The sequence below is a fragment of the Onychostruthus taczanowskii genome, unplaced genomic scaffold (genome assembly GCF_017590055.1).
Source record: "Onychostruthus taczanowskii isolate IOZ18803 unplaced genomic scaffold, ASM1759005v1 scaffold52, whole genome shotgun sequence".
Taxonomy (NCBI): domain Eukaryota; kingdom Metazoa; phylum Chordata; class Aves; order Passeriformes; family Passeridae; genus Onychostruthus; species Onychostruthus taczanowskii.
In genome coordinates this window covers 817,589-833,600 of record NW_024502791.1, presented here as the reverse complement: position 1 = coordinate 833,600, position 16,012 = coordinate 817,589, and the positions used below count along the sequence as shown (strand labels likewise).

Sequence of the window (16,012 nt, the reverse complement as noted above, 5' to 3'; positions counted from 1 at the left end):
TGACCGAACAGTATTTTCAGGATACATCCTGTATTGTGAATGTCCTCAAGAAGCCATTACCTTTCTTTTTTTGCCTTAATTTTTGGAAAGCACTCTTCACCTTACTGGGTTTTGTTTCAAACTTCTGAATTACGTGTGACATGCATTTTCTTGTTATACTTTTGATGTTTGAATTTAGTACAGATTTTCTGTATCTCTTTAGAATCCATGGTAACCTTTCCATTTTCATGTTATCGAGCTTGGTTATTTTTGCTTTAAAATTGTGGTAAGTACCAGGGTCTAGAACTTTGTGGTCTGACACAGCTCTGGTGGAGCACTGAACATCAAACTGGATAGAATTGATTGACTCACTGAGGCTTGAGCCTTGCTGTCACAAGTATTCAGGAAATATTGAACTGTTTGCAAATATAGTAAAATCTATTCTAAAATTAATTTCCTGCCCCAATGTTTTTAGTGGAAATGTGGGCCATAACTTCATTCCTTTGATTCTTATCTAGTCCAACTCTATCCCTGATGCTTTTCCAACTTTTTTTTTGCTGTTATAATGTTTCTATTTTTACCCCCCACCATGTGTGCCCCCGCCCAGCCCACCACCCTTTCCAATGCAGTTACTATTAACTTGTGTGCTGTAAATTATGAGGCAGTCAGATATTTCCTCAGGTCTTGTTTTGCTGCTCTTGGATTTTTCAGGTTATTCTTTGCTGTGTGCTGCAAACCATTTTGTAGTATTTATGGCATTTCCATGAGAAGTCATAATTTGTAGGACCTGTCACTCTGTTGTATTTTTAAACTACAGGTAGTGGGATTTAGAGATTTCTCGAATTACCCCAAATGATGTTTTATTCCCTTGGTAACAAGGACAGCTGAGATGCTCAAAATCCCAGTATGTTCACCAGAATTGTGGGGGTGAAACAAGGCTAAGAACATCACCTGAAGTGATGTGTAGGTTTTTAATTCTGTTTGTAGCACAGCACATTCTATAGCTTGTGGAATGACAATAGCTGTTAATTTCATTTACATCTCTGGGAAGCCACAGGTTACTCTAAAACCCTTGATCTGAGCATATAAGGCCCCTTGCCCCTGCAAGGATGGAAAGGTTTTATTTAATCTTATGTTTTAGGGATAGAAGGTAATGTTTGTGAGCACCAAAGCTGTCTCTGCTCTAAGCAATAGTAGTGACTTAAATATTGTTACTGGTCAGATAAGGTGTCAAATGTTTGAGTCTTGATGCTGTGTGTTTTGTGGTATCTTCATGTAGCATCCAGCTGAAAGCAAAGTCTACTAAGCTTACTGTACCAACAATCTTAATTCAGGGACTGACATAATTTAGTAATGCTCTTCTATTTTGTCAGAAAAGGAGTGCTATGAAAAACAGTTTTATCTTTCTTGTTGCTTGAAGTGTGCATGTCACTTTCTGTAAATTTCTTCATTTCCTGTTGTATTCATCTTAAGATACGAGGTTAGAGGCAGAGAGGTGGTTTTTTTTATTTCTCAGTACCATCTGCTGAATTTGCTCTTAAAAAAGTTAAAAGCTCTCAGTGTATCGTAGCGTGTTAGTGTATGGGAAGTTTGGGGTGATGGAAAAAAGTAGACTTAAGTGTTGCAGTTTGGGTCTTAGCTGACAGTGTTGTTTTTTTTCAATTACTGTTGCTCATGGCAACATTTTTATTAAAATTGTGTTTCTTTAAAGTGTAAGGTATGTTGAAACATTTTGCCACCATGTGCTTATATTTGTATATGTATATGTGTGTACATGTTTACTTATAATTCATGTATTTTATATGGAGATGTATTTATATTTATGTATCTGTATGCATGTATAGATGCCTGTATATCATATATATATATGTGTGTGTTTGTGTGTATAGTGGCTCTTATATGTTAAATGCCACTCATTATACTTGTTAGATTCAATTAGTAATTTTTGGTTATTTCTTCTGTTACATGCTCACACAAGACAATAATTTTTCTGAGGACTTGACATTCTTATCCTGCTGCAGTGACAGGATAAGGTGTCTGTCTGGTAGAGTGTTTATTGTTTGCTGCTTAGAGTAAGTTAATAAATATTTTGAGGTTGATTTTGAATACTCTGAGCACAGGACAAGAAAATTAGTAACAGAATCACAGAGATCACTTAGTGGCTGAAACTGGCAGACACCTCTGGAGATGGTGTAGTACACTTCTCCAGTAGATCCAGCCCTCTGCTCCAGCAGTATCAGCTACAGCAGGCTGCCCAGTACAGTGTCCAATCTGAGTATGTCCAAGAATGGAGACTCTGCAGCCTCTCTGAGTAGGCTCTTCCAGTGTTTGGCCTCTTTCAATGAATAAAAATATTTTTAGTATGTTCAGCTGGAATTACATCTGGTTTTTATTGGTGCTTATTACCTCTTTTCCTGTCACTGAGCACCACTTACAAGAGTCCATCTGCATCTTCTTTCTAGATTGCCATCAGGTATTTATAGATGTTGATAGTTCAGTTGTCACTGAACTTTCTCTTCTCCAGGCTGAGCAGACCAGCTTTCCTAGCCTCTCTAGGTATTCTATGCTGCTCTATATGCAGCAGTTGCTGCAATACTTAAATCATCTTGTGGCCCTTCATTGGCTCTCTCCAACCATGTCCATGTTTCTCTTGTACTGGGGAGCCCAGAACCAGACACAGCACCAAGATGTGCCTTAAAACTTCTGACTATGGGGGAAGTATCACCTCCCTTGCCCTGCTGGCAGGGGTATCCTCTACAAAGCTCAGGATATCATTGGCATTTGGCACATGGCCACATTGCTATCTGATGGCCATTCAGGTGTCCACCAGGATCCCCAGAGTATTTTCTGATAAGGTGCTTTCCAGCCTGTCTGTTCCCAGATTGTGCTTTTACACAGGATTTTTACCCCCACCCCCCCCACCCCGGGGCAGTAATTTGCACTTGTCTCTGTTGAATTTCATGAGGTTCCTGTCCACCCTTTTGTCTGGTCTGTAAAGGTCCCTCTCAATGGCATCCAAACATCTGTTGTGCAATCCCCCTTCTGTCTCATTGTCTGGGTCATTAATGAAGATGTGGAAAAGTGGTGGCCCTAATATTAGCCCCTAAGGCTACTCCTTTAGTGCTAGGTCTTGAGCTGGATTTTTTGTCATTGGTTACAACTCTTCAAACCCAGTAGTTCTACCAGTTCAAGGGAACTTTGCTGTCCATTTATCTAACCTATATATACCTCATCAGTCTTGTCTATTGCGTTTTATGGGACACTATGTCAAGAGTCTTACTGCAGTCAAAAAGAACATCCGGTGCTCACCCCTTATCCACTAAGATAGGAATTCCCTCAGAGAAGGCTGCCTTGATGCTAATAACATCAAGGTTGTGGGTTCTGTTCCTGTATGAGCCATTTACTTAAAAGTTGTACTTGATGATCATTGTGGTCCCTTTTCAACTCAGAATATTCTGTAAATACTTACTTCCACTTATGACTCCCAGTGATCATCTTCTCCACTACATGGTCTAGGGACCTTCCCAGGGACTAAGATGTAGTTGACTGCTCTATGTTCCCAGAACCTTGTTTTTAAACATAGGCCTTCCTAAAGAACCTGTATCCATGCATGGCAGTGCTTCAGTCATGTAAGTTGTCCCACCTTGTCTCTGTTATCCCAGGGAGTCCAGCAGGTGCAAACAGATCTCTCATTGCCCCTGTTGTCTTCCATGAAGATGTGCTATGTCCATTTGAACAGCAGCTTCAGATAGGCACCTAGTTGAACTAATTTCCCGGAGCGTGGAAAATCACACTGTAAAAGGCCAGATTCTACAAAGGAGACAGAGTAGTCTTGGGTTTTTGAAAGACACAGCCTCCTTTATCCTAAACCCCTGACTGCATGTTGGCCCCCTCCTCCTTTCCCCATTGGCTGAGGTTCTAGGAAGATACAGCCTTCCTGAATCACCTACTACATTCCCCCTGTAAGATGTATCCCCATCACCCCCATTATGCATTGCATGGCAGTGAAAATTAGCTTTAAACCCACCCTGGCTGGAGAAGTTAATATTCATAAGTCTAGCAAGCCTGCGTATTTTTCCCTGAAGTTCAGCATGTACTTGGTTCTGCAACAAACTAGAGTTGCTTGATATTCATGAAGACCCCCGCACCTATTTCTCCAGAACTTCACTGGTTCTTTCAGAATGAGTTTTTCGTGAAGACATTATCACCCATTTCTCCTCTCACCAGGAAGACTCTTATGAACCTCCTTCATACTGTCTGCACTCCCATTATTTATGTGCATAAAGTGAACATCCTCCCTGAACATTCTGCTGCTCATCACAAGGTCTTTTCTGTCTGTATCTACCTGTCTGCTTTTGCCTGCCAGTTCAGGCTGCAGCTCCCTCACTTGCCATTTCATTGGCATCTTTGATCCCTTCTGTTCCTAATTTAAAACTCTCCTCATTGATTTGGGTCATCTGTTATCAAAGCACTTATTTATGTGTATTTGTTTGTATTGCACGTTGGTACTGAATAGTTCCTGGTAAAGGTTAGCATAATTTCAATATTGGTCTGTAAAAGTGAAATAAAAGAAGGCTCCCCCACTGATTTACAACGTAAAAACAGGGTCTCATTCACTAAAGACAAAAGCAAGTTAAAGTACAAGTATGAATAAATAAAGTTTGATTTCTAAAATGTATTGTAATGGAACTGTGACTGAATTTCCTTACACTTAAAAATTTTGAATTTAACATAGACAAACATGTTAATGTGTCTGACTGTGCTGTGGTTCTTGTGTGGTTGCAAGATTTAGTTTCCCCCTCCCACACCTCCCCTTAAGGATATAACTGGAAGTCTGATAAAGTCAATAAAGAAGATTCCCATTGACCTTAATACACTTTGTGGGCAGACCATTAGAGAACACATAATACTGCATTCTCAGGTGACAGACACAGATAACTGCATTGATGTTTGCATACAAATTAAAAAGTAGCAATATAGCAGACTAGTCTTGAGGATTCAACATTATCCCATATTTTTCCCTTCCACAACAAAATGAAGATTTGATTGGAGAACCTGTGAAAAATTAATATAATCTGTGTTTCAACTGCAGTGAAAAGGTGTGTTATTTTCTATTATATAAATGCAGTCAGGGAAATTAAACAAGAGGTTGTTTGGAAGCCTGTTGTAGAGCTGTCAGAAAGCACTAATGTATCACTTGTCTGTAGTTCTGCTGCTATTCTTCTGAACTGAATTAAATTAGTACATGTGCAATACGTTCTGCAGTTGCACTTCCCTACATCAGGAGTCTTTAGTGTATCCCTACCTTTGTTAACTTTGGGGAACTACTGTTCATTCAGAACAGCAGGACTTAGTATTGAGTCCTAGTAAGCATGGTTAGTGTGTCCTTAAGTGTAATCCTTTGTTGCTCTCTTAACAGGCTTTCTGAAATTGGTGCTTTTTTACAAAAGAAAACTGACTGTTGTACTGCACATGTAGTTTAAATTCTTATATAATTATTCAGATGTATCTGTATTGAATAATCATTCAGTCACAAACTCTAATTAGTGGCACAGGTTTTAAGAAAAACTTTTGTGAACTTCCCTTAAAATTGTTTATTTGTCATTCTGTTTTCCCTGGAAGAAGACAGTGAAGTTGGTATTGCTGCTTACCTTTTATACACTAATCTTTACCTGGATATCTCCAGAAGCATTAGAAAAATACAATTGTAACACCTGTTCATGATAATTCCAGTCACAGAAATATTACATATGTGTTAGAGGATAAAAAGACAATTCTTTGAGGAAGTAAGGAGGAAAATTAGTTTGAGTGCTAAGAATATATTTTGGTATCTCTGCGTAATATTAGTTTGAAATATGCTTGTGAATTAAAAGGGAAATAAGTAGAAAATACATAAGCAGGGATTAATAGAGTCATCTGTACTTTCAATATGTGCTGCAGAAAATATTCAAAGTTTTAATCATTGTTTATAGTAAACACAGTAAGTGTTACTGTGCTTTATTCTTAATTTAGAAAATCCATCAGCAGTACAGTGAAATTATTTAGACAGCTGATTATAGTAGATCTATCCTATGGTTGCATTATAACACCATTCCTCTTATTGTCTTTATAGGGTTTTTATAATGTTATATGATATGCACCAGAGGTCTTGCTTACTTTGTTTATGTTGTTGCAGTATGCCTTACCTGCAGACAAAAAGGAATTTATCAGCAAACATATTCATGTGTCTAGGAAGTAGATGCATGTCAGAAAAAAAGTTTGCTTCACATGTACTCTGCAAGTTCAGGAAAAAGTTTTATCTTTTTCTGATTGTTCTAGGTAAAAAACCCCAACAACTTATTTACAGTTGATGTATTCTGTGTATTTTACATTTTGACACTTACTGCTAAAGAATTAACTGAATGTTGATTAGAAAAAAATGAAGTAGTGAAAATTTATTTATTTTAGAGCAGTTAAAGTATTGCAGGGAAATAGAAAGGCATTCCATTTTGAAAGTTAACTTTTTTAGATATTTCTCAAAAGTGTATAGTAAGTATTTTATATGTAACTTACAGTGTTTGTAAGGCAATTGACAGAAAAATAAATGAAGATAGGAAGCTCATTATGTACAATAAAATTATTTGCATATAATTTTTTAACAGAGGTCATTGTTCTTTTTCTTAATTTCTCTTTATTGCTTGTTTTGCACAGGAAGGAGTTGGAGGAGCTACAGAATCTTTACAGACAAAACACTGAAGATAGAACACAGCAGGCTGAGCTGATAAAGCAGCTAGAGTCTCTCAATGCTGATACACAAGAAGTACTGCAAGACCAAGAATATGCTCACACAGCTAAAACAACATATGAAAAAGTATGTTATTCTGCTTTATGCTCATAGGGTTCATTTTAATATCCATCTGTACAATATCAATGCACAGAGCAATCAAAGCTCTTTGTAGTGTTGCATTTTTTAGACCTCTGTTATTCTCTATTATTGCCAAAATATAATTGAGTATCTGAGTTTTTTGGCCTGATTGCGTACCAGCATACATGGCCCCTTGCATACATTGAATTGATCAGCCTTGAAAAATTTAGATTTTGTTGCATCTGAAGAAATGTAGGATTGAATTGCCAAGCATATGAGTTTCTTTATCTGATTTGGTATTAATTATGTTATTCTTCTTTCTCTTCTGTAGGACAGGAGCTTTCAGTTACTAAATTCTCCCAATTGATTTTCAAAGTTCAGGGGAAAATACTCTTTTCACTAAAGTTTTTGTTTGAATCACAAAGAATATTAGTGGTTTAAGACACAAAAACCTGCTGTATAAAAATTAACTGGAAAAATTGTTGCTATATTATCTTTTGAAATGGTTAACTAGTTCACAAAGTTGGAACAATATGTGTATTTGCAGAACAGTTTTATGTTATTGGTGAATGTAAGGGACAATGTTCACTTGATCTGTCAAACACTCACTACTCAGAACTTCTTTCAGGTTTATGAACTTATATATGTTTTTCAGTCTCTAACAAATATAAGAAATATGTTTGCTTCCTTTTTAGAAAGATTATGAAGGAAGAAGGCAAGGAAGAATAAACAAGGAAGAATAAACAACTTGCACATGTGTTCTGCTATCTTGGAACTGCATTCTGAAGTTGTGTATTGCCAGTGCTTTTTCTCAAAAAATTTTTCTTCCCTTTGTCATCTTACTTAGAGTGTGCAGGTTGTAATAAAACTGTGGAGCTAGACCTGAGTCAAACCAGAATCGGTACTGGGTTTCCAAAGGTGTGTTTGTTTAGTGTTCATAGCTTGTAGTGCACAGCACTTGTCTACTTGACATTGTACTATGTGATGTGGTTTGCTAAGGTAATTTGAAATTGTGTGAAATGCCAGCATAAAGAACTGTTGCATATAAAAAAGAGTGGAAAAAACCCTAAAAACTCTGCAGTTTATTTGACTGCAGTGATGATACAGTGATGATGCAATGATGATATTAAATAATTTCTGCATTGCGGTAGTAGCTCAGTCAAGCTACAGGTAGACCTTCTGTCAAAGTTGTTCAGAACATGTCCAAGGCAGGAGGAATTTATATGTCTAGGGCAAGACAGAGTAAATACTAGGATAAAAAAAAAAGAGAATGGAGGTGTCAGGAGTTGCTAGTTTTTTATTTTCCATTCTCTAGTCAGTGCTTCTGAAGGTGTTAAATGAATCCTTTGAGTCACTCAAAAGAAAAAAAAAAAAAAAAAGAAAAGGGAAGACATGTCTTCACTGGTGTTGATAAAACCATATTCTTCCAGAAAAGTTCTACAGCAGTACAATATGAAAGAAAATAAAACTGGATTTTCATGACACTGTTTTAAAGCATAAAAAAACTTTTTATAAAGGTTACTTTACCTTGCACAGTGGAGATTTTGCCAGTACTTCTTCAGTATGGGAAAGAGTTTGACGTGTCTTGTGAAAAATAGTTGCTTAAGTAATATGTAAAATTGATGGTTATATTAATATAGCTATAGGGTCAAGCCACTTTTAATCTGGGCTTGGTTCAGTATTTAGGATTGCTTCAGAAAGCTGGTTCACAGTTCTTAGTTAGTCTAGGCAGGACTTAAAACTTCTTCTTAAAACTATCTTATAACAAGAGTAGTGTGGTTTAGAAGGTAACCCCTAATTTTTGCTAGCTGCCAAATAGTCCCAGTTTACAAAAGACTCTAAAATTTGCTGGTTTGGAGGTGTTGAATTCAATATTTTTTAACATGGAGGAGTAAGTTCTCTTAAACTAGCAAAAGCCAACTCATATCTGCTAAAAAATTACTTTTGTGGAACTGCTAAGTTGTCTTTTTGCAAAATATCAAACCTGAAGAAAATATGGAAAAAAGAGACAAAAACAGTGAAAAAAGGGGTAAGTGAAGTTCCTGAGTCACAGTGGAATAGAGCTAATGTTTGTGGCAAGTTGAGTTAAGAGAACTTCAGAAGGGGAAAGGAATTAATTTATTGTGGCAATCCTATTATGTATTTCTGATCAGAGCTGTATAAAACAACCAATTGTAATTGCATCAAGTAATGTGGATTTTTCAAATATGCAGTCCTACCAAAGTCACAGCAGGCTTTTGAAAAACTCAGCATCTATAGAAATAATATAAATGTCTATTCTTTTGCTTCAATGAGAGAGACACAAACTATTGCAGACAAATCTGTGTTCTGTTTGTCTTCCCTTCATTAATAATATGCAGTCTGCAACAGCTAGATAAGGATGTGTCAGCTATTCCATAAATACAGTCACAAAGGAATATTTTCCTACTTCTTCAAATGGCATTGAGCCTATCAGCGTGTACATCCTATGATACATTGTCCCTTACAGCAAGATCAATGACCTCTCTGTTAGTGGTCAGATAGGCACCATGTGCTGTAGCTCAAGCAGTATGGTTGGGTCACATATTCAAAGTTCATGTTAACAGGGTGCCATTGAGAAAAACAGGTTTTTGTGCTGATGTTGATGTGTAGTATGAAACAAGAGACTGAAAAAAGAAAAAGTATTTCTGATAAATCTGAGGTCATAAACTTGCTTTGAATTATGTGTAAATTTATTGAGGAGCACAGATTTTCAAGTCGAGCTGTAGTGAGCACCATGTAAAGATCTGTAACCTGTTTTATCAAGTTGGGTTTACTTCACGTACCTTTTTTTTCTAAGTACAAATTTTAAGGATGCTGTGTTCTACAATAACTCCTTTACATTAGAGGTTTTATGGAAATAAATTGATGTCTATTTCATATTGCAGCTGTAGTTCATATTCTCAAGGATAGAGAATATTTTTCTAAAATGTGTAGCATCTGCTTTAGTGGTCCCAAATGCTCTGGGGACTTCATTCCTGTGCTGGATTTAATGAGACTCAATAGATTTGTCCTCATCAACAATTTCAAGGTGGAGAGATTTCAATCAATACTAGGGATAATAAGACAAGAAGAGATTCTGAAGTCCTTCACCAGTTTATCACAGTTTTCTGAAATTTACAATTTAAGGCCTTTGTTTTTATAATGCTTTACTTTCGCTTATCTGATGTGGCCTTTAGGATTCATGTTAATCGTACTGATTGAAAGTTGTTCAGTGGAAGGCCTTTTTAGTGGAGTGGAAATAGCATTATCATTCAACAGGAAATTATCATTTATGTCCTGGAACTCAGCTCTCAGATAGAGAATACCATGAATAGTGGTAGCGTGCATGTCTGTGGATGAAGAAAGGCATTCTGTAGTAGTCTAATTTGACTATTTAGATACAGTAATTGGAAAGCACAGTAAGAGTTTCCAGTATGAGGCATCGAAGAAATCTACATCGAGTGCACCAGCAAGGAGATAAAAATAGGAGCATGACAGATATATTTTCAGATGTTATTTTGTACCTGCATTTGCCTTTGCTAGTCCTTCTCATGGTGTCTTTAAGAAGTAGTTTGCTTTCCTTCAAGCTCACAAAATTGTCATCAGAACATCAAGTTACTGTGTTTACCATAATATGGTTGTTTTACACTTCAAGTATTTTTTGTAACTGCAGCAACCTTTAAGCATGGTTAAAAATAAATGTGTTTATGTAAGCAGTATTAAATTCTGACAATAAATGCTAAACCCCTATATAGATCTGTAAATGCTAGTGGTAGTGCAGGTTCCTATTCAAATTAGGATGAAAAACCTGAGTCCTTTCACACATGATAAGGCAGAAGAGAAACTACATGTCCAGTCAAATATGCTGAAGCCCACATAAGTAATAAGTGTATTTTCGTTTTTATGTCTACATTGAGAAGGTTTTGAGGAACTAAGATCTTTAACAGATTCCCACACTTTACTTCAAGCTCAGATACTGTTCTCTATGGTTGGAAAATGTGTTAATTAAGGTAGTCTTTGTTTCTTGCATACCAAACACCAGTACACTTGGTCACATTCTAGCAAATAGATTTTGGTATTTGATGTGCCTTTAGGTTGAAGTTGAAGAAATCCTGCGTAGACTGAGTCTCTTAGGGTCATACTAAATTGTGCACTCACAGGCAATAGTTTTATGCTTGAAGGACCCTGTACTGATATTCTTAGACCACAGCAGTTCCTGTGGGTAATGGTGTAGACTGATATCTGCAGAATATTCAATTATTTGTGAGGGGAAAAGTGAATATAAATAAAATTAAACTAAATACCATGAATGTGCTATATGTAGTCTGATAGTTTGTCTGGTCTGTCTCTTCACATTCACCCTAGAGTTTCTTCAGCTGATTTCTGCCCTTGTTCTTTTCAAATTCTCATAAAAAGCGTGGATTGTAACATGAATTTCTGCAATGGTGCTGTAATAATTTCCATTATAGTTTTGCTTTGTCTTAATTTAGAGTAACTTTTAAAAATTTATGTCATTACTATGTGTTCGATATTACTGTATGTTTGGATTCAGAAACAGCTGGATGTGGCAATTAGCACTATGATTTAGTTGACATGATGGCTTTAGTCAAAGGTTGAACTTGATGATCTTCAAGGTCATTTCTCAGCCTTAGTGATTCTATGATTCTATTTGTTTGGGTCTCTGTAATATATTTTTTTAGGGTGTGGGCATTGTGATAAAACATTTAATGTAGGAGAATACTTGTTTTATAGACAGTGCATATAATGTGGTTACTGTTACATTTTTTAGATGGATCTACCTTAGTGTTAGTTCCTCACCAAAAACTTTGAAGAAAGTCTACTGAATGACCCTACTCTCTCATACTTCAGTTGATACCATAGAAAAGTTAATGACAGTATCAACTAAATACCTTTTGGATCATGGAACTGAAAAATGTACCCTGGCTGTTAGCTGGCATTTAGTGCATAGGAGCAATCTAAATCTACTTTAAAATAAACCCTGCACACTTGTTAAGTGTTGGTAATTTGTTTCAGCTGTTTCACTCTGCAGGGATTTTTTTTCCCAGTTGCACTACAATTCTGGTTAACATACTATCCAATAATAGCATAGGTTGATTATTTGGTTTTACTAGGTTATTTTTTTAAATTTCTCTGCTTTCCTTGGTCTGACCTAAGATAATTTTGCCATCACACATATTCTATATATGTCAGTATTTCCTTTTCCCACCATTATCAGGCTGTGTTTTCCATTACATGTGACTAGCCATTATAGTTCCATCTTTTGCTTCTGGAGGTCCTGGCTTTGGTTGGGCATTTTTTGCTTTCTTGATGGTATCTTGTTTTCTGTTTCAAGTAACTCTTCATTGATGTACCAAAAAACTGTTTTCTGATGAAATCAAGTAAATCAATACAGGAAATTGTTAGGATAGCTGAGAAATATGGAATACTTTACTTTCTGTATAATTCAGCTAAATTACCTACCCTTTCTGACTGATGAATAATGCTCATGTGTCATATAGACTAAATATATTACAGTGTACTGATTTTGATACCTTCAATGTTTTCTCATTTGTTTTTAAATATCTTCACCTCTAACAATATAAGCTGCCTGTCAGAGAAAGGATAGCTATAATCTGTTAAGAAATTCTCTATGTACGGTCAGTCAACAGTTTTTGCAGAGCACTTGTGTGTTGCTTGCTGATGCTTTTTATTTCCCACTGTCAAATGTCATAAGATGTTGTAAGGAATTATTTAAAATATATTCCTATTTATTTTTATCTTATGAACAAAAATTATTTTTGTAAGTTTTCTTGGGGATTAAAAACTTTACTGAGTAGATCTCATGTCCTGTTTGCATTCAAGTGAAATATAACCATTCACATACATATAGTCAAGATTCCACTATTTTCTTCTATGAAGTTGGCTAGTTCTGAGATAATAATATACAATATTTTTGCTTTTCTTTTGGATATTCTATGCAATGTTCTGTCTCTAGTCTTCTGATGTCTGTTTTACATCCTGTTTCTATACACCTGACTTTATTAATAGTATGCTGGGCAATTCTGAATATTTTGGAATGTGCTTACTGCAATGTAATTAAATATGGTGCTTCTTCCAAAACTGGGTTAAGGCCTGAATAATTAAATCCCGAATAATTCAATGTAAATATTAAGCATTTATTTGATCTAAAAAATAGAAAAATAAAAGAAGAGGAGCCAGATGGAAACTTGGAAGCTGTTTCAGTTACCTATATTATTTTCTGACAGCTAATTTTAATTTTTAAATTTTCTGATGTTAAATTCCTTAAAAAATATTTTAATATTATCAACTGCTATTGAATAGTACATTGGTGTTTTACTTTTAAAAAGTATATGAACCGTAGTTTTAAAAGATGAATGGTGTGAATACGGTTTTTACATGTAGATTTAGCTAGTTTTATACTTGAATATGTTTTTTATTAGTACTGCTTTCAAAGCAGGAAAGGTTGGGAAAGTTTGTGCAAGGCAGAAGACATGCTGTTTGTCTTGTCCTGACAAATGCTGACTACCAAAAAACCCCATTAGCTACATTAGGGGATGTGGCTGCCAACTAGGAAAAAGCATAATATTTTTGATGTGCTCCATTCATCTTATTAGGATGCTACCTTTCAGATACTATAATTATAACCACTTAAGTACGGCTAATCATAAAACCAGCAAATTGTCATACCAGTATGATCTAGCTAATGAGCTTATATAGTTATAGCTGGAAGTAACTGTGTCTTGATGTTCCATTCATTTGGAAGGACATTATATGGTTTTGATAAATGAACTGTTTATTTTCCTGTGAGATACTTATTTCCATAAGAAATTGGCTAATCTTGAACTTGCATTTCTGGAGAGCATTTCTAAATATAAATATATAACTATACCTATAAATATAAATAAGATCCAGTAGGCACAAAAATTTCAATGCAAATGTTTAATGACTTGGACTCATTTGAAATATCAATCTATCTGTACTTTGAATTAGTTTTGCTTCAGAAACGTGATCTCTGATCTGTCTTGGAAAAAGGCAAGAAGTAATTCACTTTGTCCTGTGTGGATTTTGAGAGCCTATGGGAGTAGAAAATGAGAAGAAGAATGAAAGGCAGATTGATTGTTATTTCCAAATTTCTCACAAAATGTTTGGTACTTTACCAATCTAGAAGTTCTGATTGTTTTTCAAAGGCTTTATTTCCTAACTGATATAAACAAATGAAAGGGAGGAAGAATTATATTATTTGAATGAAAGTGACAACACAAAGAGTAAAATGAAAAGTCAGTTTTACATTCTCCAGTAACAAATACCGCAAATTTTGTTAACATGCAGTGTTGCCCTGGTTGAAAGACTGGAGTATGCCTCTTGGTAATGTATCATAAAGTTCATTTTTGACTGGATTTTGATTACAGCCAAATTTGCCATCACCACCCTTACTATCCAGTATAAATTTCAGAAAGGTAATGATTATTGTGTTGGTTACCCATCTGGGGTCTCCGGAGGGGAGAAAAACAGTGATTACCTTCTCTTGACCTGTTGGATAACCAGAATTCCAGTAATTTGTAAAATTCTGAAGTCAAGTGTGATTAAAAGGAGCATTCTAACTCATCTAACTGTTTCTTGACTGCAACATCAGAATACAGTGGATTTGGAATAGAAGCTTGGTTAACAAGACAACAAAGTATTGTGGACACTTACTAGTTTTCCTATTACAATTTTTTAAGCAATCCTTCATAAGAAGAGAAGTTGGTTTAAGTGCAGTTTTATTTCTGCTATGAAATACTGATTTCTTGAGCATGTTCAGATTAATGCCTTGCTGACAGTTCAACCTTTGAGCATACTAACAGTCTGTTGACACAGTGAGGTATCTTCTTCAGATACTGAATAGCTATGAGTATAGTACATCGGTGTTGTATGTGTTACAGAGATTCTTTCCTGGGCTTGAACTTTTCTTGTTGTTCAGATTACATTGAGTCAGGAAAAAATGGGTTTTTTAGTGTTGACTTTGTTAGCAAGAATGTCTGTTTTCTTCCATTAAAGACAAAAATGCCTTTTTAAAATGCTGTATTCTTAGTTGGTGAGAACAAACGTTTGCTTCATTTTATTTGGCTATTCTGGTAATGTGTGTAATAAAAAATTTCAGTCTGCTTTACAGAAAAATTATATTTACATCTTACTATGTATGCATTTAGTAGTTCATTTAGTATACCATAACTATTATCCATGTGAATAATAAATAAACATATTTACTGAATTGAAGCAGTCATTTCTGCCCTGACTCCTACTTTCTGTGTGTCTGCAGACACCAAAGACAATGTCACCAAAGAGGTGTCACTGATCAAAAAAGAGTAATTAACAGGCATGTAAAAGTTTCCATTTGTAACTGTAGCATTTGACATCTGTCAAATGTCAAATTGGATGTCTGTCAAACTGTAGCATCTACCTAATACAGTATCATAATTTGTCATTATGAAGTTTCTAGAAGTAGTCAGAAGAGAAAATACCAGTAAAAATGGAAGAACATAGATTGCACATATATGTAATTTATGATTATTAGACAAAAAAAAAACCCCAGATTTTTAAACTAAAATACAAAGTTAGATCCATATGAGAAATACATAAAGGAAATAGTTCAAAACTGCACCCATTACTGCCATGCAAAAATCCATCAAGATGTATTTTCAGAGTATGACTTACTGGTTTTTAACTTCAGATTTTCAGTGATTTCAGTTTGTTAGACTTATGTAGTAGAGTCTTTAAGATACTGATTTTGACTGAAATACAAATGGTGAAAGAACTTAGCTTGACTGGGTATCTCTGGTTTATTTTGGCAGTTCTACATTTAGTCCAATATACCCACTATTTCAGTGTGAATATTTGAAACCCATGTTTGAGCTTAATTTTCTGTCTTGGTAATTATACAGCATTAAAAAAAAAGGAGAGATCACATATTCCTAACAAAATGCATTTTACATTTCTGTTATTTGGGTTTTACTGTTAGTAAACTTAAGTTTAATTTATATACAGTAACAACTTCTCATTCTTGCACCCTGTGTGGGTCAAAACTTGACAGAATTGTCTTCAAGCTTCTAGAAATACTCAATTCATTAAAAAAAGTAATTTAAAATCATCATAAAGAAGTCAAAATGTAGTTTTTAAAGCAATCAGCAA

The 16,012-nt window shown here is 35.3% G+C and overlaps 1 protein-coding gene across 1 annotated transcript in view; it reads left to right on the top strand.

Annotated features, from left to right (window-relative positions):
- CNTLN (centlein) overlaps positions 1-16,012 on the top strand; it is a 169,599-nt gene that overhangs the window by 40,656 nt on the left and 112,931 nt on the right. The window contains 1 exon segment of the mRNA XM_041416473.1: positions 6,670-6,829. Within this exon segment, the coding sequence (XP_041272407.1) occupies positions 6,670-6,829 (160 nt within the window).